This window comes from Sebastes umbrosus, chromosome 21 (assembly GCF_015220745.1).
Source record: "Sebastes umbrosus isolate fSebUmb1 chromosome 21, fSebUmb1.pri, whole genome shotgun sequence".
NCBI classification, from domain to species: Eukaryota; Metazoa; Chordata; class Actinopteri; order Perciformes; family Sebastidae; genus Sebastes; species Sebastes umbrosus.
Genome location: NC_051289.1, coordinates 16911391 through 16936218, shown reverse-complemented (window position 1 = coordinate 16936218; position 24828 = coordinate 16911391). Strand labels below are relative to the sequence as shown.

Sequence of the window (24828 nt, the reverse complement as noted above, 5' to 3'; positions counted from 1 at the left end):
GTTACATGAGATATTTGGGTTGTAAAAGTCTTTCGTATCAAAATCTCTCTTTTCTCTTCCTATAAAACATACAAATATTTATCAAAGGTCAGAGGTCAAAGGTCAACTTTATTATCCCACAAGGGGAAATTCATGTGGTCATTTAAAATCGAATGACCATTGACCAATATCTAATGTAACAAAAGATAAAGTAACAATGAACACAGGGACACATGATTATAACTTGGAAAATTCATCTTTAAACTTATGGTGAGGGAATTAATTTCATGGATATATTTTGTTAATTATTTTAAAATGAGCATACTTTTGGGTAGATGTTAGATATTTATTTTAACATTAGTTTTGGTAGCCTTTAAATTATGATTTTCTATTTTTACTCATGTTAATGAGAGGAACATGTGACGTCATGATGGGTAGTGGTGAGTGATTGGCCACGCCTCTGTGCGCGAGGAGCAGAATATGAAAAATGGGGCGTTTTTGTGATTTTATTTCTGTTTTTTAAAATCAACCTGTTTTTTTTAAGTTTGGTTCATCTCTTTTTGACCCCAATAAAGAAAAACGCCTTGTATTTCAATATTAATTTCTGTATTTTAAAACAAAAATCAAATAACCACTCATTTTTTGTTTTTTAATATCCGTTTGTGAAAGGAAAATCGAATGTCCAAAAGATACACTGACTGAAAACTAACGTTAAAATAAATATCTAACATGTCCGCTTCCCCCCAAAAAAGTATGCACATTTTAAAATAATTTAAAAAATATATATCCATGAAATGAATTCCCTCACCATAAGTTTAAAGACAGCACAATAAAAAAAAAAACAATTTTCCAAGTTATAGTCATGTGTCCCTGTGTTCAATGTTACTTTATCTTTTGTTACATGAGATATTTGGGTTGTAAAAGTCTTTCGTATCAAAATCTCTCTTTTCTCTTCCTATAAAACATACAAATATTTATCAAAGGTCAAAGGTCAACTTTATTATCCCACAAGGGGAAATTCATGTGGTCATTTAAAATCGAATGACCATTGACCAATATCTAATGTAACAAAAGATAAAGTAACAATGAACACAGGGACACATGATTATAACTTGGAAAATTCATCTTTAAACTTATGGTGAGGGAATTAATTTCATGGATATATTTTGTTAATTATTTTAAAATGAGCATACTTTTGGGTAGATGTTAGATATTTATTTTAACCTTAGTTTTGGTAGCCTTTAAATTATGATTTTCTATTTTTACTCATGTTAATGAGAGGAACATGTGACGTCATGATGGGTAGTGGTGAGTGATTGGCCACGCCTCTGTGCGCGAGGAGGAGGAGGAGGCAGCGTCGCTCGGTGGTGTCGGAGTCTGATTGAAGCTGCTCAGAGAAAGAAACTACAGCAGCAGCAGGAGGAGGAAACACACAGTCTGCTTTGCTTTACTTTGAACAGAGCACTCCCTTTAAAATGGCGTATCACAGTCCGTACCGAGGAGCTCCGCAAATCAACGCGCCTCCGGACCAGAGCTTCCTGTGGAATATCTTCCAGAGGTGAGTGTCTGAGAGGCGGCTTGTCTTCGTCTCTCACTCCGCTCCTCCGCAGTCTGCTGCTGTCGTTGGAGAGGAAGAGAGTGGGGCTAGCAGGGTGGAGGGTGACACGTTAATGTTTCATTCACAGCTCGTGTCTTTTACTATAACTAGTATAAGTATTCATGTGTGAGAGCAGAGAGAGTCATGATAGTGCTTTTGTTGCCTTTCAGTTGTGGAGCTTCCTGGAAAATACTCCACACACACACACAGCCTATAGCTATTCAGCTTGTGTCAGTGTCTCACAGCATTATTATTATTAGGGGGGGTCAACAAAACTGGGGTCCAAGGACCTCCAGGAGTCCTTGAAGGTTTTTTTTGTTCTCCAGCAACAATTTTACCCATTTTAAAGATATAAGAGATATATGAATGAATATAATTCATGAATGAATATTTCAGCTGCCTCTGTCTCTGCACCAAACTCAAAGCAATGGAAAAACCCTCTCACACAACAAGATGGGCTTTCCTACTAAATTCAGACAGTTGTGAGTCTATATGACGCAGTGTGTGAGTCTATTTATGGGAGGCTGACATGAATACATTGTGAATGAAAGCCCTGTCCAACATAAGAAGAAGAAGAGGAAGAAAGGCACTTTATCAGAATCAGAATCGTGTTTATTGCCAGGTGTAAGAGATATACACTAGGAACTTGCTTTGGTTTTGTTGGTGCAAGTTAAACAGTATAATAACAAAAGAATAGATAAAAACGTTAGAATAAAAAAATTGAAATTCCACCAATAAACAATATTCAATATAAGCTATAAACAAAAATAGAAAAATATTGATCCCGGAGGTGGAATTACATTTTTTCACTCTGTTATTTTACATAGTACATGGTACACACAGGCCCGAAATACACACACACAAATGCACAAACAGGACCTATATACATGCATTAATGGAGAGGTGTCAGAGCGAGGGGTTGGGGGTTTGCTGCCTTGCTCAAGGGCACCTCAACAGTGCCCAAGAGGCAAACTGGCATCTCTCCAGCTACCACTTCACACTCAGTACTCCGGTTCCCAAGCCAAGTCTCTATGGACTGAGCTACTGCCGCCCCATAATAACCATAGGCTGTGTTATTTGTTATTGAGCTGATGTTACAGTGTGTGTCAGACAGTGGCGGTTTTCAAACCACTCATAGTCATCTATTTCAGCAGCGTCAAAAAGTGTGTCAGCATGCAGCGAAGAAGGTCACAGTAGTAGGCAGAGGGAGAGGGGAATACTTTGATATGCTATGGCCCCTGGTAATAGTAAGCTATAGAGTTATGTAATACTGCAGAGGGATTTTTTTTTTTTTGCAGCTGTTTTACTTTCTCACAACATTGAGATGCTGCACGCATTGCAAGGCTTGGAGCACCGTTAACGAATTATTAATGTGTGGCGCGAAACCACTTAGAAATCAGGTTGATGTATACACATCTTTGTCTCATGTGTATCTGCCTTCCTTTTTTTTTTCTCACACATTCATTCAGTCATGTAAACAGCACTTCTCATGACTATCATGACACATAACGTGACGTCACATTACCACAGCAATATGACTTTCATGAACACACACACAGTCACATGAGCATTGTGCTGCCTCATCTGCTGGCTGCCTCCTGGTATATACTGTATATCTGGCAGAGCCGTGCTGGATTTCCCTCAGTCATGTGGTCAAAGTCAATAGAGCATAGTTGACGCGGGAGGCCTTTCAATCTTTGACACACACACTCACACAATTACCTATTCATGACTCACCGTCCCACTGTTGCATTGTCTTTGTGTATCCATTCAGATTAAGTCACACTTTGTAACACTCTTCATCCTGTCTGATCATGAATGTGTAATAACAGGGGAAGAAATGGAGTCATTCATTCTCAAGGTGTTTTGCACAGTGAATGGTGAAGGTAGACTGGACATTTTAAAAAAATATATTCCACGTAGGGCTGTCAAAGTTAATGCGATAATAACGCATGAATGCAAATTTGTTTTAACGTCACTAATTTCTTTAACGCATTAACACAAGTGAGTGACCAACCATGTCATACTAGCTTGTCGGGAAGGAGGCTAAATAACGCTCCAAACTTGCGCTAAATTTTGGCAAGGAAAAACTGTTATGGCCATTTTCAAAGGGGTCCCTTGACCTCTGACCTCAAGATATGTGAATGAAAATGGGTTCTATGGGTACCCACGAGTCTCCCCTTTACAGACATGCCCACTTTATGATAATCACATGCCGTTTTGGGCAAGTCATAGTCAAGTCAGCACGCTGACACACTGACAGCTGTTGTTGCCTGTTGGACTTGAGTTTGCCATGTAATGATTTGAGCATATTTTTTATGCTAAATTCAGTACCTGTGAGGGTTTCTGGACAATATCTGTCATTGTTTTGTGTTGTTAATTGTTTTCCAATAATAAATATATACATACATTTGCATAAAGCAAGCATATTTGCCCACTCCCATGTTGTTAAGAGTATTAAATACTTGACAAATCTCCCTTTTAAGGTACATTATGAGCAGATATAAAAATGTGCGATTAATCGCGAATAATCATAGACAGTCACGACACGATTGATTTATTTTAATCGATTGACAGCCCTAATTCCACCACTTGACGCTGAGTGAATCATGTGGAAGTCATTCACTCCTTTCTTGCCTGCTTTCTAATGAGTGACGTTGGTATGTCAAAAATGTGTCCACCCAACCCTTCAGGCTTTGAGTTGGATTTAGAGCAACAATACAGATGCGTTGCTATGCAAGCACGACAACATGCTCACTGACTGTCCGCTACTTAGAAATCTGACAACATATTCAAACTCGTTAGTAACAAATTAGAATTTGTATGAAGGAATGTGGTTAGAATAAATGAACAGGAGTGAGTGAGAGGGCCGACCCGAATGCTTTGAAGCTTTGAAGCTTCGAATCTTCGACCGTTGCCATGGTAATAGACCTTCAAATCAGTATTTGAATGCTTCATTTTTTATATATATATATATATATATATTATAGCTATTTTGGGATTTATATTTTATCATTATATATCTATATATAATGATAAAATGTAAATCCCAAAATAGCTCTTGAAAAAAGGAATAATTCCACAACATAATTCATTATTCATATTCAACATTAATTTTTATTAGTTTTTCTCAGATTAATATCACTGTTTGTTGTGTGTAGAAGTGCGTGTGTGTACAGTAGTGTGGCAGCGGCCCTGAAACAGGTGAGATGGAGACATTAAGAGTATGTCAGCATGCTGCGCCGCATCGCCAAGCATCGAATACCTTCGAATGTTTCTCACCGAAGCTTCGAATCCCAAAAAAATGTATTTTAAACAGCTATAATTTTCACAGACAATTCTTTTTACATACAGTAAAAGTTTATGTGATCACAGAAACATGTGGTCTGTATAACCTGAAACAGACCCCGCGATTTGATCCACAACTTACACCATAGATCCAAAAACTTAGAAATGGAAACTGACTGCTGGAGAGCAGGATCTCTTTGGAAGGTTTTATGAATGCAGCCTTAATTTGGAAGTTTTTTCTCCCCGTTATGGGAGCCACAATGACATCGTTTATGTGGAAAGTAGGGCGAGCTTTGTTCCGCGAGCCATATTCCAACCTGATTGCTCAATAGGAAACAGTGAAACATGGGAAAGTGTGAGCAGAGTCACCAAACTGTGGTGTTTTACGTCGTGTCGTCTTGCTGTTTTACCGACAAAGTTCTGTATTTGACAGCGTGAAGATGGACACGCCAGATGGTTAACTGTCTGCGCTGCAGGCAAGCTCTAATGATGTTTTTCCACTTTTTCTGCTCGCTTTACGTAAAAGTCAGGCGAGGTAACTTCACCTGGGGCTGACAGTGGAAGAGGGAGGGCTTATTCTGTACACACATACTTCTTTGAGTTAATCTATCAGTGTTTGGGAAAGGTTGGGTACCCCTGCTGCCTGCACCACCCCAACCACTCCTCACTTTCACTGTGACAAAGCCCTCATTTATGGAGGCATGCTGGGAGCTGTTTTTCTCCCCAAGGAGAGCAGGCAGGTCTCCTTATATTTGTTTTTCTTTATTTAGGAGGGGGAGAAGCTAAAGCAAGGAGTAGACGCAGCAGACTTAGAGCTGATCGCCGTACAGACAGCCATGAAGGCTGCAGACATGGAGATGTAACCGCACATAAAGCGTCACAGCTGGGAGCGGAAACCCAGCCCACAAAGTCAGCACTGGGCCGGGCCTGGGGTTTTTTTTCAGTGGGGGGTTCCCCGTCTCCCCTCCTCCCTCTTCTCCTCTGCTGGTATTCAGCTTGTGTGTTACGTCGACAGGTTGGGTCGGGCAGTCTGCTCAGGAACAACTGAGTCACTGGACGTCTGACTAAGCTGTGTTTCAAAACCTGTTATTTGTGTCAGAGTCCAGCCTGTTAATGGGTTTATGGCTGTTACAGCTTTCAGATATCTTTGTTGTGAATTCCACATTTTTTTCTCCATGACCTATAACTGCCGGATGTTGGTCAAGGGATGATGACATAGCCAGAAAGTTCTTCTAAGCTCTACTTTGACTCTGATCAAACACAAGAAGAAAAACAGAACTCCTAGAAGTTATTAAAAGTATAAAAACATTTCATGGCACACAACTTTATTGGCTTTTATTCAATCTATTAATACAAGGTGTTCAATGATCCTTTATAGAAGATGGAGCCAAGACAAAGCTAGTGACTCAGTATTTTTCCAGAATGACTTGACAGCCTATTCATATCTTCCTATGACCTACCTTTAGACACCTAAGTGTGGCTTTGCCGTCCTTTCCGTTACCTCCTAGAATAGTTGTGCACTTTAGCTCTTCTTCAGTTCTACCTTTAAATACTAAAAAAAAAATAAACTCTTCCCTTAAGATTCATTATCACATCAATGACCCTAGGAAGACTGCAATAATCGATTAATCATTTAATTAATTTACCAAGCATAAATACCACACATTCTCTGGTTCTAGCCTCTCCAATGTGATTTTTTTCAGTGTTTTCTCTGTTTTATATAATTATAAACTGAATATCTTTGGGTTTTTGACTGACAGAAAATGCAATTTGAAGACATGACATTGGATTCTGGCAACTTGCAATGGGTTTTCACCATTTTCTGACATCAATTATTTGAAAAAAGCAAAAATTACGCAATAATCAATACTGAAAATAATCTTATGTTGCAGCCATATTATTGATTAAACTGCCAATTCATTATGTGATTCATCGTAATTTTTGTGTCATTCATTTGCCCCCAAAAAAGTCAATAAACAAAGTTAAAGATGAATTTGACTGATAGCATTATTATTATTATTATTAATAATAATATTTTGAAATTTTCTTTAGATATTGCAATAATATTGTTATCGTGAATTGTTTTGGCCACGATAATCGTGTTATCGTATTAAAGTTTATTTTATCATCATGCTAAATTCTAGTGAATTATTCCTCATTTTGAGCTTTTGGAAACTGGAAGACGTTTTTTAAGGCATTTTATCTTACAGTAGTAGACATACGGACATGAAATGCTGAGAGAGAGGGGGGAGGTTATGACATGTAACAAAGCTCCCTGGCCAGAATCGAACTGGGACATAGTGGTTATATGGTTTTTAACCACTAAGCTAGCACACGCCCCTGTAAGCTCTTTCATATGTGATGTTACAGCTTCCCTTGGAGAACTCTTATCTAAAGCATTATGCTGTTACATTGCATTACACTGAGAGAGTCCTGCAAGCTGATGCTGTATGCTGATAGCACTGTAATACTTCTACAGTTGCCAACATTCAGTTTCACTTTTCGCTGTCTCAGGATCAACACACACACACACTTTCACACACACTCAGAGCTTGTCTGACTGGTCTCAGGGGAGCTACTAGCGTACAAGCTGCCTTGTGTGTCCCGATCATAGACCTCCATTCATCCTCTGTGGACTGTTGAAATACTGACACACGCTCGGGAGGATAAAGTTTCAGCTGGCGAGTGTTAATGTCCGCTCCCATTGTGTGTCGGAGTGGGCGGGTGTGTGAAGTGGTTAATGCAAGCGGTGTCTAATCTGTGTTTTTGTCCCCAGGGTTGACAAGGACCGGAGTGGAGTGATATCAGACTCAGAGCTTCAGCAGGCCTTATCGAATGGTATGTTCCACTATGTCTAACTGCTCTGCCACTCCCTTTTTTGTTTCCTTTCTTATTATCTCATTATTCCTGACCATTTGTGCTTCAATCTCTCATTCTCCTTCCCTCTGTCTTCTTCTCATTTTTATTACTCCCTCTCTGCCTCTTTTAGATCCCTCCCGTCTTCTCGCTACACGCCATTACTTTCTGCCACTCTTTTGATTTAAGCAACTGCCAAAGCCTAAGCAGAAAATGGATTATGATTTTATTTTTATCCCGGCGTGGCAGGTGAACCGACTAAAAATGAAAAGGAGTTTTATTTTTGTCCCAGGACAACAGAGAAGCAGGCGGAAAGTTTATCAGTGCAGCTTCAAAGAAAACACTTCAGTATGTCTCAGTGTCCCTGTGATGACAGCCGACTCAACGCTCTAACAGCTGGTGTTGAAAGTCTTGTCACAGTCCACAGTAGTCCAAATAGTGTTGTCTGCATGTAATATATTATATGAAATTGTCAGTTTGCCGATACTGAGCCACTTTGTTTGTTTCCCATTTACTGTGTATGAACACTGGATTTGTTTTTCAGCGCTCACACAGAACGGACAGCTCGCGGACTCTGAAAAGTTATTGCTGAATTTGACAAAAAAGTGTATTGGATTAGAATCGCATACTCCACCTTTTAAATTATTGATATGATATTAATAAATGATTAATTGGGAGAATGTGACTCCTGAAATTGACAGGTCGCGATCAACTAGCAAGGAGACTTCTGACTCGGTGTTCTTTGCTCATGATAAGTAGCGTTAAACTGACGCGCCAGATGGTTTGAACCATCTGAGTAGCCGTCATCGGAAAAGGGCAGGCACTTTCAAAAAAATACTTGGCAGGTGATTGGATGAACCATCTGTCAATCAAACTCTTGCAGAAGCCGGTCGGGAGAAGAGTGAAAACATCTTTTTCATCGAGAAAAGCCTTTAGAGCCGTTCTTTGCTCTTCTGTCAATGAAGAAATACTCTCCAGTTCTGATAGAACTGATGCTGTTGCAGCTACGCTATCCTTTCAGGGGCCGCCGTTTTTTTGGTGTCTTCAAATAAAACGCGTGAGCTTGTGTTTACAACATGGGAAGTCGTATACACAATATGCTTGGCATTCAAGAGGCTAAGTCGTGAGAACACCGCTGCTAAGCAACGCTAATATTAACATTTCTGTCGGCGTCTAGAAGCCACAGAGGCTAACAATTTAGCAAGCTAGCAGGTGGGTAATATAATGCAGTAAATGCAAAGGCATCATTACGGAGGACAAAGATGAGGCTGTTTGGGAATACCAACTTTTTCCTCAGACATATAAAATTACACAGAAAAACAATATACGGCTAAAATTACAATATATTAACTTATTATGCACAGAAAAACAAACTTCTGAAAACGTCAACAAACACGTCACAACTCAGAGCTTTCAGAAACTTTCCACTTACAAGGTTTTGAATACCGTCGGAGCCATGCAAATCTTTGTAATTTGCATTATGTATTTTGAGTCAGTCAGTGGCACACCGAAATATTTTTTTACATTCACACACTCTTAATTTTCACTTGCATATTGTTGCACGTACCACTGTGGTAAAGGAGAGCAGCGATTCAACACTAGCAGGCTGAGAAGGACAAAGTAGAGTTCATTAAAAAAAGGGGTTGGATTTTGATCTGCTTCATTTTAGCCGATAATGAAATATGCCACGATTGGCTGGCTCGGAAATCTCTACTTTAGACCAGTGTCTTTATCCTTTCCCTACCGGACTTGGCCTTCCTGAAAGCATTCTTCAGGTGTTTGATTTTACATTGGCATTGCTGCCAAGCTCGACTATAACCGTTCGCCTCCCATCTTCTCCGAAATCTCCTCATAAATTGCCCAGTTGCGATATGAATCATCCAGTTTCCGTTGTACTGACTCTTCGGCGGCCCAAATGGAAATCATACAGCGTGTCTCTTGTGTACTTCAGCTGCGAGAATCCATTTTGCGTGTTATTGTTGTTCTTTTGTCGTTCTTCTCTCTTTCTCTTCTTCTTCTCTTCTCTTGTTGTTTGCTTGTTGTCGTTTAAAAAGACGCCATCGGTGCGCAAATGAGTAGCCTACGTACTTCCGTTTACATCGAGGACGTAGGTGGTGCTTAATGTGGCCAGGACGCATTTGCGTACACGCTGCTAAGAGAATGTGGTCGTATGTGGCCCAGACCTCTTCTGAATGTGGTCTGAGCGATCAGATCTCAGTGCGTCCTCAATGTGTCTTGAGTGCGTTCACACCTGTACTTAGAGCTGTCCACTTGTGATCCGATCCCCCAGGACGCATGTTAATACCAGGTCTGAACAGGGCCATTGTATACTGCGTACTGCATACTGTGAGAGAATTGAAAGTTTGACAGGTGTAGCAACAGTAACTAAGGGGACGGGGAATAGTGAACAGTCAATTTAAAAAAGAAATCTTGTAATCCAGCGAGGAGTGTTTTCTGTGCTGCAGACTGGGAGTTCATCAGAGAAAGATTGAAGACTGAGAGGAAATAATCAGCATTAAAAAGCACCCAGGGACAGGACATGAGAATTACAGCTGCAAGTGATGGAAGTGCATTCACTCTTGAAGCTCAGGAGGAGCACGATTCAAACAGGATTAAAGGTTCAGTTCCCACCGGGGCCTTGTAAACGAAAAAAAAGTATACTTATGATTCTGCGAGGCTGTTTGGGGAGCAGTGTTGAATAAATGATACAGGTCATCTTCTCTGCTCAAATCCTGGCAAGTGAAGTCAGTTTTACACTCTTGCGCCGTGGACTGAGAAGAGTAACAGGCTGGTAAAATATCTGTTTTCATGCATCAGCATCCCGCCTCTTGACCTTCTTCACAAAGAGACAGCTGGGTTGAAATCTGGTAATGATTAATGAGACGGAGCCCAGTAGAAACTGTAGCGCAGGTTGATGTTTGTCTTCTCATTAAAATATAATGTGTTCCCCGTCAAGTTTGTGGCTGAGATGCTCAGGCAGCTTTTCAAAGACTTTTTGAACAGATTATTCTCCTCAGAAACCCATTTTTTTTCTGGGCACTTCAGAGGAGAAAAAAAAAACGAAGTGTTGAAGCCAGCAGCAGCAGTGGAGGAAGCTGTTATCAGGCTGCGCAGTGGCTCTGGCTCAGCATACTGATTAGTGTGTGAGGTTGTGCATGCATGCATGAACACGTGTGTTTATCTTAAGTATGCGCGTTGTTCATGTTGTCTGCATTTACGCCAAAGGTCAGTAAAATAGCCTTTTTGTTTTTACAGACTTTGCGTGTATGTGTGTGTGTTTTTTTCAGTGTATACGTGCACCTTGCTGTGTGTGTGCGTGCAGTGAACTGCAGGTTTCCCGGTCCAGTCTCCGCCAGTTCATTAGGCTCACTGTGATATGAAACAGAGCCAGTGGAGCTGAACACACACTGCACCGCATCCTGTCCTGCAGTTCGCTCGCTAAAGCTGCCACTTTCTGTCTGTCGTGGCTCTACTGACCCTGCAAATACTGCCTTTATTTACATCACGCCATCAACCGAGCTTTGTCTGCCGCGCTGCTGTTTTCCCTCTTGACCTCTGTCGTTATCATCTACCTCTTCTTTTCCCCCCTCCTCCTCCCTCAGGGGAGCAGAGCGATGTATGGCCCAGGAGGCCGGGTAGCGAGGCAGGGGTTGTTGGGGCTTTGCTGCTGCTGCTGTTTACACTGCTGCTGTTTCTGCACCACATACTCGCTCTTATTCTTATCTCACCTCTCAGTGCTCTGCCTTCAGTACCTGTCTTTTTTTGCACTTCTGAAATCTGTCAGCCTCCCTTTTCCATGTTTCCATCCTGCATTTTAACAGTTCCTCTAATCTTTATCAAGTGTTTTGATGCTTGTGAGGCTGAGACTGTGAAGATGATGTCACTTTTTTCTAGTGTTACAAGCTGCATTATGAGCATGACATTGTCTCTGGAGGATAATTCTGTTGCTTGGGTTGATTAGAAACTAACAACATGACTACACGAGACTGGATGCAGCACCTCTCTCTCTCTCTCTCTCTCTCTCTCTCTCTCTCTCTGTCCTCTCCTCTCCTCTCCTCTCATTTCACCTCCCTTCATTCCTCAGGAGGATATGGCACCGACTCATTGCCTGCTGTGTCCTCTGTCTGTTCAATCTCTCTCGCTCTAACCTCTCTTCTTCTCTCACCCATGCTCCTTTACTTCTTTACTCTTTCTCTCTATTCACCCTCCCTCCTCTCTTCCCTCTCTCCATCCCTCCATCAGTCCTGGGTGTGACAATATCATCCCTGATGAGACACTCATTGGCTTTGTGCCGCTCAAGTGTATGTGCTTCTCAATGCCTTGTAGCCGTGCCATTTGCTATAAATATATAATTTTTTGGCGTCCCTTCGCTCAGCAGTGAGTCGACATCATACCAACTTGCCGTCATGCTCCCCCACACTCCCGCAACGCGCACAGATTTACACTCCTCCTTGAGTTATTTATTTAAGTGTGTAGGAGCAGTAATAGGCGCTGAAATTGCTGATACGATTGAGAGAGCAAGGGGGCTTGCTGTGCAGATTGCAGAGTTGGCTGAATGGCGGGACTCAGGGAGCTCGTTCAACATCTCTTACCTCTACACTTCTACATTTGTAGCATTTTGTGAAACTCTGTGGAGTTGAGTTAGATGATGGCAGCAGTGAGCATTTATCATTGTTGAGCTTTTTCAATTATTTTTCCCCGTTATAAATTTTCAGACCTGCTTAGCCATGTCTGTTATAGCTGAATAGTCGGCATCGTTGCTATTTATGAGTGACTAAATTCCTCCTGTCCAGCCTGCTGGTCTGTGTCTCACACATCATGACTGCATAAACCACAAAAACAAACAGAAACTGAGAATGACTTGCTGACTGACCCATTGGCTAGTGACTATTTATCATGGGTTATGACACATGACCGCTGAGTTGACTCAGTCCTGGTGTTTTTACCATTCAAATGTATGGAATTGCCTGCAACAAAAGCTTGATTTAGTCCAGTGCTGAGAGGACTACCCTATATTTTTGAATGGTCTGTCATGCTTTGAGGTTGTAGAAATGTCTCTTTACAAATAGAGCTGTGTATTGGCAAGGAACTGGCGATACGCTACATATCATGATACAGAGGTTACTATTGAATATGTTGCAGTACTGTAAGCAAGGCGATATAATACAATTTTTAAAAATGTAATTGTAGGAAAACTGTCACATAGGCTTGCGGCGGTTGTCGTGTTACTGGTGTTACACGGTGGTTGGGCACACACCGATTACATTACGTCGTTGTGCTTTTTTTTTTAACAGAAATAAAACCCATTTAGTTCATTTTGGCGTATCAGCGGCATATTATCAATACAAAGTCGGACGACGGAAGCTACAAACTGAAGTGAAAGTGTCTGCTCCATACGGAGTCTCAGCTCAGAATAGCAGGAGTCAGATTTCACACATGGGACGAGAGAGAGTTGACAGAGACCGAGAGATGGCGGAGGATTTGGTGTGTAAGCAAAAAGAAAAAGCACCTATTTGGCAGTATTTCAGATTTAAACCCAACGCTATAAGGGAACCATAATGTTAATGGGGTAATCGCTGCGAGGAGGACGGAGCGGTCACAGCCGGTGTGCACGGCGCTGGGTGGAAACCTGTGACCTCACAGCGAAAGCTGGACCGGAGAGGCCAAACACAAAATTTCCTCACCGTCACATCCTTACTGTCATAGTATAAAGAACACACCACTATGTGCATAAAATCGGAGTAAAAAAGTTTAATTCTTTTATGCAATCAGAACAGTGCATTTATCACAGTCCCTGTAACGTCCAACATCATAGCACTACTTTTTATGCAATCTGAGCCCCTGTCTGCCAAGAATCTTTGCATGTAAACTATTAATTAAAAATTGATACAGCATTTTTGAGAATCGATACAGTATCACAAAACACATAATCGTTATACTCAAGTGTGTCAATATTTTCTTTCATCCCTATTTACAAATAGATGTTAGGTATATAAACTTTACCATGTGATTATTTCATAGATTTATTTATTGTATTATTTATTAATTAGATATGAAATATGAAAGAGTTTTGGCCATATTGCCCAGCCCTAGCTGATTCTGAAAATGGTTGTAGTGATGATGTTTATCCCCCTGGTTATCCTGCCTTAACTGTATTTATTTTCCTTTTACATCTCAAACCATTATCTTGTGAAAACAGATTTTTTCTCGTGTGTGTTGGTTCAAGTCTGAAACTACTTTAAGAAAAATAGCAGAAAATGTGATGTTTGTGTGTAAAAGTTCATGTCCATGTGTGCTCGCGTATATCAAGCGCATATGTACAAGTGTCTCACTGAGCTCCAACACAGCCGTTAAATGTATGTGTACACACTGCGGTTAGTTCACCCGGTTTTTCCACCACCTCTCTCTCTCCTCGCCTTCTCTCTCCCCTCCTCCTCACTTCTCTCTCTCTCCATCTCACCACCAGCAGTGAGAGAGCCCAGTGTGTGGACTGGACAGAGGGTGTATTGTCCCAGTTTGCCATCAGACGCACACACGGACACACACACAAACATCTCAACCAATATGACCACCTCACACTGAGCAGCCGCAGTCCGTCTGGCATACATCGGTGACCTCACAGCTAGCTACTGGTGTGAAAAGTGTGTGTGTAGCAGAATCAATGTGACTGGAAAGGTCACAGCTTGTTCTCCTTTTCTCTGCCTTTGGTCATTTATTTCCTGATAGCTCGAAATGGTGGAGCAACACTTATTCAGACGTTACAAAAGGATGTCTGATGTCTCTGTCTTTGGTCATCTTGCAGATTTCATTTGAAATTTAACATTTTGGCCATGGTCAGATCTCAGCACATTAGAGCTAGACTGATAAATCAACCAGGCATATATATTGGCTGATATTAGCTTATTGCACATATGTCTGTATCTGTGTATACATCCGCTAAGTAACAAGCAATAGCAGTACAAAAACATCAGTTAACATGTAGGGCTGCAACTAATGATTATTTTCATTGTGGATTAATCTGTTGATTTATTTGATTAGTTTTTTGGTCTATAAAATGTCAGAAAATGGTGAAAAATGTCGATCAGTGTTTCCCAAAGCCCAAGATGACGTCCTCAAATGTCTTGTTTTGTCCACAACTCAAAGATATTCAGTTTACTGTCATAGAGGAGTAAAGAAACTAGAAAATATTCACATTTAAGAAGCTGGAATCAGAGAATTTAGACTTTTTTTTCTTTAAAAAACCGAGTAATTGATTTATCAAAATAGTTGGTGATTAATTTAATAGTTGACAACTGAATAGAGCCGCAACGATTTGATGATCAACAGAAAAATAATCGCCAACTATTTTGATTAAATGTTAAAAAAGTAATTTTTCATGCAAAATTGTCAGGAAATGTTTTCAGCCTCTCAAATATGGAGATTTCATGCTTTTCTCTGTTTTATATCATATTAAACTCTTTGGATTTTGGACTGACAAATCAAGACATCACCTTGGAATTTGAGTAACTGGGATGGACATTTTTAACTATTTAATTACGACGTTTCATAGACCAAATGGTTAATCGATAAATCTAGAAAATAATCGACAGATTAATCGATGAGTGACTGATGAGAATGTCATTCGTTTTGCAGTTATATGGTCGTGAGTATACCAGACAAATTAAAAGATTTGCCCTGATGATGGCGCTAGATAAAGTCATGGGATCAACAAAATGATTTCAACGATGGGGTCATGGACGTGTGTAGCAAATTTGATTGCAATCCATCTTTCAATAGCTGTCGAAACATTTACACTAAAACAAGACTCTAAAACTGAGTACAGTATATTGCTGACCCATGTATGGTCAGTCTGTGAATTTGTGGCTCAATTGTACAAATAGTCAGTGGTCATGTCTATAATGTTAAATCCAGCAATACATGTCCACCAGGTCCGGCGAGGACACTAGGGGACGCGCTGCTCCATTCCGTCTAAACAATCCACCAAAACCACTACAAGCAAGAAATAGGCTATGCAACTGCTGAATCTTGCTTAATTTTAGAAGTAGATCACCTAGTTTGACAGCTTGGTCCAAGTTTCGTGAGCCGTATGCGTCGCGCTGGACGGGCTCATTTGCATAAAGGAGTGTTCCCAGTCATTTCATTTTGAAAGAGCGATTGAGCGGCCACTGAGGAAACTCCAACACTCGGCCGACCAATCGTGTAACTTCATCACTCAGTGGCAGACTTTTGCATTTGTAGGGCTGGCCTGCTGCGGTCCAGCCAAAAACAAAAAATGTCAACCTCATTATTGCGCTAGAGGCAAAGTCAAAGGCAGTGGGATTCATTCTTTGGGAAACACGAATGTCTGTACAAAATTTCATGGCAATCCATCAAACGGTTGAGACATTTCAGTCTGCATCAGAGTGATGAACCAACCAACTGACTGACATCCCAAGAGGAATACCAGTAGAGTGGCTAAATAATTACACAAGAAAGAGTTTTTTTCTGCCCTTTTAGAAATTCTGGCAGAAACCACGTTAGGTGCCCTTCAGTGTGGAGAGGGCAGACCAAACAAGTGGATTGTTGTACTCCTCATTAGCTCTGTTATGGCTGCTGCTGGGACGGAGGGGGATCTGGGCTCCTGAATGCAGCACTGGTTGAAGTGCCTGCCAGGCTTTATTTATGCCAATAAACCTGCTTTTACAGACCTGCCTGTTAATGCATCCTGGTGTGATCAGATGTCACATTAACCTCATTGAGAAAAGACACGTAACATTCACAGTTAGCTACTGTATATTTTCTAAACTGTTATCAGTTTGTCAGAAAATGGTTTTGATTTATTGATAAAAAAAACAACTTGTGGGAGACACAAGGTTTTCATCAGACTGCACTGCAGCAAATAAACACAGCAGTTACTCTGGTTCTACAAATTGGTCTGGCATCAATGCGCTTATGATACTTTATGTTTGTTGTTTTGAGATCAGCACTCCAATAGATAGTATAAGAATATAGATTCTGGCCCGAACCCCAGCTCCAGTAAGAGCCTCAGGCCTGGTCCCAGAACAGTCCCAGACAGCCTCAACATCAATAAAACAAACCGAGGAAAAGGAATTAAATGTCCAGTGTCTTCTTTGAACACTGAAGCAAAATCTTGAGTATGTATTTGGCATCCCAGAAAACACTTTTATGGACCTTTTTTTAAAGGTTAAGTCTGTGTGAAAACAAATCAACAATAAAACTTATATATTCAGTTTAGCTTGCCAGCTTTTTATTTAAATGAGGTGTTTCAAATTTCAAAGAGTTTTATCTAAGCTCTTATGGCTCACACTGCAAACCTGCTTACTGCTGGCATAGCTAAATCAAAAACAAGCAGTCAGAAGCAACACAGTGTGAAAAAGGCTAAAATACTGCAGATGCTGTTTTAGGGTCTGCAGATAGAGTTGCAGGGAATCCTAGGTCAGCAGAAGTAGGCTAGAGAGTTCAGGTTACTGCAACAAAAACTAAACTGCAAAACGTTCTGTGGCGCTTCTCATCTCCTCATGTCTCTTTTCTTTTGTTGCCTTTGCTCATCTGGTTATCTTTCTTTCTTCTCTTTTATGTTTGGACTTCTTCTCTCATCTGGTCTCTCCCCCGCATCCTCACACACTCATTTCTCTTCCTTTCTGGTTCCTGAACTGTCGAGCCTCTCCGTAATAAAGTGAGGTGGCGAGTCAGCAAGGATTTAGATGACCCGATAAATCTCAGCGTCTTGAGAGTTGAGAGTGTGAAGAGGGCTATAAAGTATAAACACCCTGCTGAGCTAAAGCCCAGTCAGTCTTTTTTCCTGTCCTATAAATGACAGGTATATCCACACAAGAAGAGTTGGTCCCAAAGATGAGAAATAACCATTTTGTGTGTTTGAGGGTAAAAAAGGCCATAAAACGTAATAAAACTCAACTGCTTTATAGTCACTTTTTAACAACTTCAACTTACTTTTTATTTCTGATTCCTTCCTCTGATTTGACCATATGCTGAATGATTTTATCCTCCTCTCCTGTGAGTGAATTACTAGTGTGGGTGGCTCCTGTGGGAACTGAACATGACCAATGTCCATCATCTGTCTACACCCAGATAGTTTCACTGACAAAATGTCACCAATACAACAGGGGGAAGTGGAGGGGAAGCTAAGATATTACATCAGACTGTACTATAGATAGAAGATGGATCATATATTCCAAATTTAGGCAATCTTGCACTGGCTTTCATTGGATATCAGAAATGATTTATGAAAGGTATTAAAGTTCTTATTGATAACATTTTTATGTCGACAATTGAAATAGAAAAATAAATAAAATATCCACAGAACTTTTAGAAAGGTGCCGATAAAAGTATGGCCATTCCTAAAAGTTTTTTTTTTGGTGAATTAATCATTTTTTAAAATAATGCGGGTCTAAAATCAATGTTTTGTTTATCTCTGTGAAAGATAGTTTGGTTCCCACCTCTAACAAGGCTTGTGAGCCAATAGTAAAACGATGATGGTATCATGTGGTATCTCTGGATCGTCAGTTAGTGTGGAAAAAAAGGATAAATAGCTGACATTGACGATAAGTGCCTGGCAACCATTTGTTGTGAAGTGAATGCAATGGAACGGGGGAGGGAGAATGTGACATCTAGTGGCTGAATGTTATCAGTGTTATCAGTAGCACCTGATCCTGAAGTCGTCTAATGAGTAGGTCTGGGCGATATGGCCAAAATCTTCTATCACGATATCGGTATTTTCATAACGCGATAACGATATACATCACGATATAGCATGTTTTCTGATAATTCACAAATAAATAGTCTATAACCACATGGTAATGCTTTTTTTTTGTATAATCCTGTGTGAATTAAATACGTGACAACTTTAATGCAAAATGAACAAAGTTAAATTATAGAGAAAAATAAATAAATATTTCCATATATACACTGTTTGTTAATCACATTTGAACTGGGTGGTAATGTGAAGTGTGGTGTAAAAACAAAACCACAATCTTAAAATGATACTCAGTCTGAGAAATTTGAGTTAGTATCTGCTTGTTATTATCGTTTTAGATGACGTAACTGTGTATCACGATATCATGATATATGATTTCATCACGATACGATTCCTTTGAAAGACGATAAATGATCATATTGAATTATCGCCCGGCCATACTGATGAGATTTTATTTTCTGCTCCTAAACTGAAGACCAAAGGATTGATCTTTCTTGATCGCACTCAAATGTCTCTTTGTCTCTCATGCTTTCCTCGTCATAATTGAGCCAAGAAAACAGTTTATTATTTTTTTTAGACAATGTCATTAGCAACCGCAGCTGCTCTCAGCTTCTGTACTTGGCAGTCTGTGTGTTATCTTACAAATCTCTACTGAAAACTTCCTAAATGAGCTTTCATTCCCTCATAATTGCCTCCTGTGTAGCTGTATTATCCACATTTTTTTCCATATTATCTCCTGTGTCTTTAACTGCTAGAAAAGCAAAGTTATTATGAATGTTTTTTCCCCACTATATTTTTATTTAAAATTTGAACAGCATGAAATACAACCTTTACATTGATATAATATAAAACACAATATACAATTGCTGCATTGACACTAAACCAAGGAGGAAAAATAACATAACAAATGGTAATCTATACAAAATTCAGTATATTAATTGCAACGGATAACTTTATAAACTATAACAAGTATTTAGAAGAAAAATTCGACAGGGTTGGAAACTGCATTGCCCTCAGAAATTAGTAATTCACTTGATCATCTATTAAATCTAAATCCTTCATCTCCATATATTTTCAAATAAATGCTGTGGCCTTCAATATGTAAGTTATCCTTTCTAATGGAAGGCTCGATAACATCTGCCATATCCATTGAGTAGTGTTTGGTCTGTGGATATCTTTCCATAGCAGTGCAATATATTTTGTTTTGCGTAAAGTAAGCTGAGGTCTATAAACGCTCGCTCATTTTGACTATAATTGTGTTTCTCTGGATATAAGCCCAACAGAAAAAGCTTAGGGTCCAGTAAGATTTGTTTTGAAATAATCTTCTCCGTTATAACTTTTACCTCTTCACAGATCGTTTTAAATTATAAATGTTTTTAGTTTTGTTGTCCTTACAATAGATACTAAAACAGTCCACTAGTCTCACTGGTCTGGTATGTTTTTAACTGGTATTCTTCTCTCTCACAGGCACATGGACTCCTTTCAACCCAGTGACGGTGCGCTCCATCATATGTAAGTAGCTGCTGGCGGTGACGTGGCCACCTTTTACACAATCCGCTTGTTGTTCTGCAAGCTGTTTATTTGCCTCCATCCCCATGACAACCGGATAAATTCATTACGGTGTGAGCAATCCGAGGGCAGAACACAAACTTATCTTTGGCTTCAGCAATTTGCTGCTGTAGTGGAAACCTGCAGCCATCAATAACAGGAGGAGGAGATGAGAGCATCAGCAAGAAATGGGAGAGTTCGTTCCAAAAGGCAGCTGCCGATTGCCTCGGACTCCAAATATTGATTTGTTTGCACTCTTAAAGCAGTTGTTGTAATATACAGTCGAGGTTAAAACTTTAAACTCTGCAGTTTAATTAAGGACTAGGTTGGCTGCTTTTTAACTGAACTATTGCAGGTCAGACTGTACTTCAACACAAATAAACAATTATTTATATTTCCTTTGGAGTCTGAAATAATGTGGCCGTTTTATTTTTTAACTTTAAAAAAACCCTGGCACATTTTACGCTATTGCTTTCATTTTAGACAAAAATATGTTAAAAAATATCTTTCCCCACGTCTCAAATGTACTTTGTTCCCTTTTTTGTTGTGTGACTCGTGGAGTAAATCCCTATAATTCCATCGCCTCCCCTTCCTACTGTTCCATACTCAGTAAATCCATTGTTTAATAGTCCCCCAGCAAGAAGCATATCCTGTGATAACACTCCCTTTGTTGGGAGGTAATTGGATTGAACCGCATGAGGGTGAGGAGTGGAGTATTGGTGGGGGTGATGGAGCAGTTTTCTTTCTCTGTTATAACGTAGTTTTATGAGGCAGAAGTTAGTCAAGTGTGAGAACCACAGTTTACACTTCTCTGCCCTCTGACAGCCCTTTAAAACTATGCGTGGTACCATTTTTGCTGACTGCATGCTGATGTAGTTGTGTGCATACAGTATATATAGAATGAATAATGTATTTTACAGTATACCTTATTCCTGACCTCCTCCTCCTCTTCTCCTTCAGCCATGTTCGACAGGGAAAACAAAGGCGGGGTGAACTTCAACGAGTTCGCCGGCGTGTGGAAGTACATCACAGACTGGCAGAACATCTTCAGGAACTATGACCGGGACAACTCCGGCTTCATCGATAAGAACGAGCTCAAGCAGGCGCTGACTGGATTCGGTGAGCAGCAAAGTATGCTGGTGTATTTACATTTGCTGAATGTGGTGGAGGGCTCAGTAGCAGTCTCTAGGAATGTCCTTTCTCTGGGTCAAAAGGTCAGATTTTGTCTTTTCAGTAGCTCTGTGTATGTTTGGATAGACCAGCATGCCATTGGAAATTGTTCATTAAAGAGGACCTATTATGCTTTTTCCCTTTCTATTAGTGCATTATATAGTTGTTTGTGCATGTAAAAGGTCTGCAAAGTTATAAAGCCCAAAGTCCATGCCAAAGGGAGTTACTCTTCCCCACAGAAACACTTCTCCTGAACTGCCTGAAACACCTTGCTTGAAGTCCCGCCTTTACTTCCGCAATGTGGTGATGTCACCAAGTACCAAATTTGCATAATACCTGCCTAGCGGCTAGTTTGGCACGTCCTCACACAAAGCTAGTTAGAGCGGAGCTGGAGTGACGTCCGAAGAGTTTGGTTTGGTTGACCAATCACAACAGAGTGGGCCAGCTGACCAATCAGAGCAGACTGGGCTCTTTGGGAAGGGTGGAGCTAAAACAGAGCGTTTTGAACATTAAAGCATGTAAACCTTTTTTTAAATTGAAAACCCAAAACACAAGTATGCACCTGAAAATAAGCATAATAGATCCTTTTTATAGGAATTGTTTGCTAATTTTGCTCATGTAGTAAATACTCGTCTAAATACAGACATGCAGTTCTAGCCTGCCATTTACAATGCAGAACAAACAATAGGGGACAAATCCAAAATCTTTTTAGAAGACATTCATGTTTCAGACAAATGTTTCCACAGAAATGTAACTTAGCAAATACAATAAATACAAATGTTCAGTCTATGTTTGACTTCTTTACATGATTTCTGTTTGCCTTTGTGATTCTGAAGTGTTTATACTGTCCAAAAGTGTCAACAGCAAAATCCCTAAAGGCTTTTAGGTAGGGCTGGGCAATATGACGTTATATATCATCAAAACGTATATAACCTATATCGTGATATATATCGTTCTCGAGATATAAAATGACCTATATTGTGATAGAAGATTTTGGCCATATTGCCCAGCCTTACTTTTAGGTGTCCGTAATGGGGAGTAAACAAGATGTTCAAATCTATGACCAGCACATTGTTAATGTCCTGTTTGCTGTTGTGTGCAGGCTATCGTCTATCAGATCAATTCTACTGCACGCTGATAGAGAAGTTTGACCGTCAGAGGAAGGGACAAGTTGCCTTCGATGACTTCATCCAGTGCTGTATTGTACTACAGGTAACAGATTCACACCAAATCAAAAATAAACTGTATAAAACATGATTTCTCCACAGAATAGGAGAATAGGACGTCCTTTGGTTTTACCCCTTGCATCACAACGAGGCTACTCTTGCATTCATAAGATTCAAAGGGGGAATTTTAATTATGCATATTTAAGAAATGCATTACAGTCCTCCGTTTTTAGATTGAACTTCCACTCCAGCCTTTATGTTTCGTTTCAGTAATTTCACACGCATACAATTGTAATGGAAGCTGTCAAGCGTAACTATAACCTTTTCACTAATAGAGAAGCTGAAGGAGCTCTTCAGGTATACGAGGATAGTAATACAACAGTAGCTTTTGAATTGCCTCGCTCAAGGTCTCACTTTAGTGTTGTTAACCATTCACTTTGTTTGGCACATTTTTCCGACCTAGATTTGAATGAATGACCTTGTTTTGATATATCCACATCTCCAAAAGAATAAAGAATTCAAGCACTGATACTATTCAGTCACCCAGTGTTGAACGTCTGTTAGCTATGGTAGTAAATGATGTTTCAATACGACACCTAACCTATATGAATGAATGTATATCTATTTTGCATTGGAGACTTTGAGATAAGAATGAGAAGTTAAATTCACTATTTTTCCTCTCTTTCCACAGAGGTTGACTGACGTGTTCAGGCGGTACGATACAGACCAGGATGGCTGGATCCAGGTTTCATATGAACAGTATCTATCCATGGTCTTCAATATAGTATAACGCACACGGATCATCACAAAAGAGCACAACTGGACACAACTGTGCCAAAGCTACCGGCACCTCCCAGACGTCTGCCATGGTGGACACTACAAGATTATTTTTAACCCTAATTATTAGCCCCAGTTGGGCTGTTTCACACAAATTTATAAAACAAATACAATGCTTCAGTTTTTTTGAGGTTGTAATACTCTCCAGATTATTGTCTGGAGGTACAACTATTATGCTTCATGTATTAAAAAAATCTTGTAGTGTTTGTGTTATGACAAATCTGAATTACGTCTGTGCCGGGGTTAGGGAATATTGTGGACAAATCATGTCTTTCTGTCTGTCAGTCTGTCTGTTATTGTCGACAAAACTTTTTAACGTCTTAACTTTAATTGATACAATTTAAAAAAAAAAAAAAAAAAATAACTCTGTTGAGAGTGAAAATGATGCATTGTAAATATGATTTAAGATGCATTGCATGCTTTTCAGGGAAATTTAGCCCCACGTTGAAGCATGCTTTCCCTTTCTCTCTCTCGTCTTCTCCTCAGCCCTATTTTGCTCCAAGCCATGTTTACAATAACGGTGAAAGCAGGTGGTGTTCTGCTTCGAGATTCACTGACATGCCAGCTTACATGCCATATTTGTACAAACTTATTTTTAACTGCGAAATCAAAATGTTAGAACATATAATTTTTCTGGTAGGAAGGTAAGCATAACGCCTTTTAGTACGGCTTATTTTTTGTGCATGATGCCTTAAAATGTGTAAAAAGAACACAAAAGAGAAATCTTTTATTAAAAAAAGAAAGAAAATCAGATGTGGGTGTTTTGCTTTCATTCATTCATAGAGCTACTGTGTGTTGCATTGCAGAACATATCATTTTATTTATATTTTTATATATAATATATATATATATATATTATATTATTATATATTATATTAATATTATATATAATATATAATTTTATTTTATTTATTTTAGAACACATAATTTTATTATTATTATTATAACAGCAGAACATATAATTTTTCTGGTAGGAAGGTAAGCATAACGCCTTTTAGTACAGCTTATTTTTTGTGCATGATGCCTTAAAATGTGTAAAAAGAACATAAAAGAGAAATCTTTTATTAAAAAAAGAAAGAAAATCAGATGTTTGCTTTCATTCAGTCATAGAGCTACTGTATAGATAGATAGATAGATAGATTGTAACTTTATTGATCCCGAGGGAAATTCAAGTTTCCAGCTTCACAGTTTCATAGTGCAAATCATGTTAGTAAAAAGTCTACATACAGTTCTGAAGGACCACAAAGATGCTCTAACTCTGATAGTAACTCTGTTACTTGTCATTTTCTTGAGTATTTCCATTTTATGCTACTTCATACTCACAGTAATACAGTTTATTGTACTTGTAGCCCACTCATACACATCCACTACATTCACCACATCACAGCTACATACAAAAAAATATGATCAGTTTATAAAATATTCTGCATTAAATAAAACTACCAGGCAGTATAAGATAAGATAAGATAAGATACGATAATATATTCCTTTACTAGTCCCGCAGTGGGGAAATTTGCAGTTTACAGCAGCAAAGGGGATAGTGCAAAAAACAAGATGCATCAGCTAACACAGTAAAAAAAGAGCTAAACAAAGTGTAACGAAATATGAACCATTTAAATAGAAGGAGGTATAAAAATAGATAGATAGATAGATAGATAGATAGTAACTGTATT

General features: G+C 39.5%; 1 protein-coding gene across 2 annotated transcripts; it reads left to right on the top strand.

Moving 5' to 3' along the window:
* The first annotated feature begins 1313 nt into the window (after positions 1-1313).
* pdcd6 (programmed cell death 6) lies at positions 1314-23906 on the top strand. Of its 2 annotated transcripts, none has more exons than XM_037757499.1 (6): positions 1314-1537; positions 7641-7702; positions 19902-19946; positions 20943-21113; positions 22255-22364; positions 23010-23906. In XM_037757499.1, the coding sequence occupies exons 1-6, from the start codon at positions 1455-1457 to the stop codon at positions 23106-23108; spliced, it is 570 nt and encodes a 189-aa protein (XP_037613427.1). In that variant the 5' UTR covers positions 1314-1454; the 3' UTR covers positions 23109-23906. The 2 variants fall into 2 exon arrangements, with proteins under 2 accessions (XP_037613427.1, XP_037613428.1); XM_037757500.1 differs by having other exon boundaries at positions 1318-1537; positions 20943-21101.
* The last annotated feature ends 922 nt before the right edge of the window (positions 23907-24828 follow it).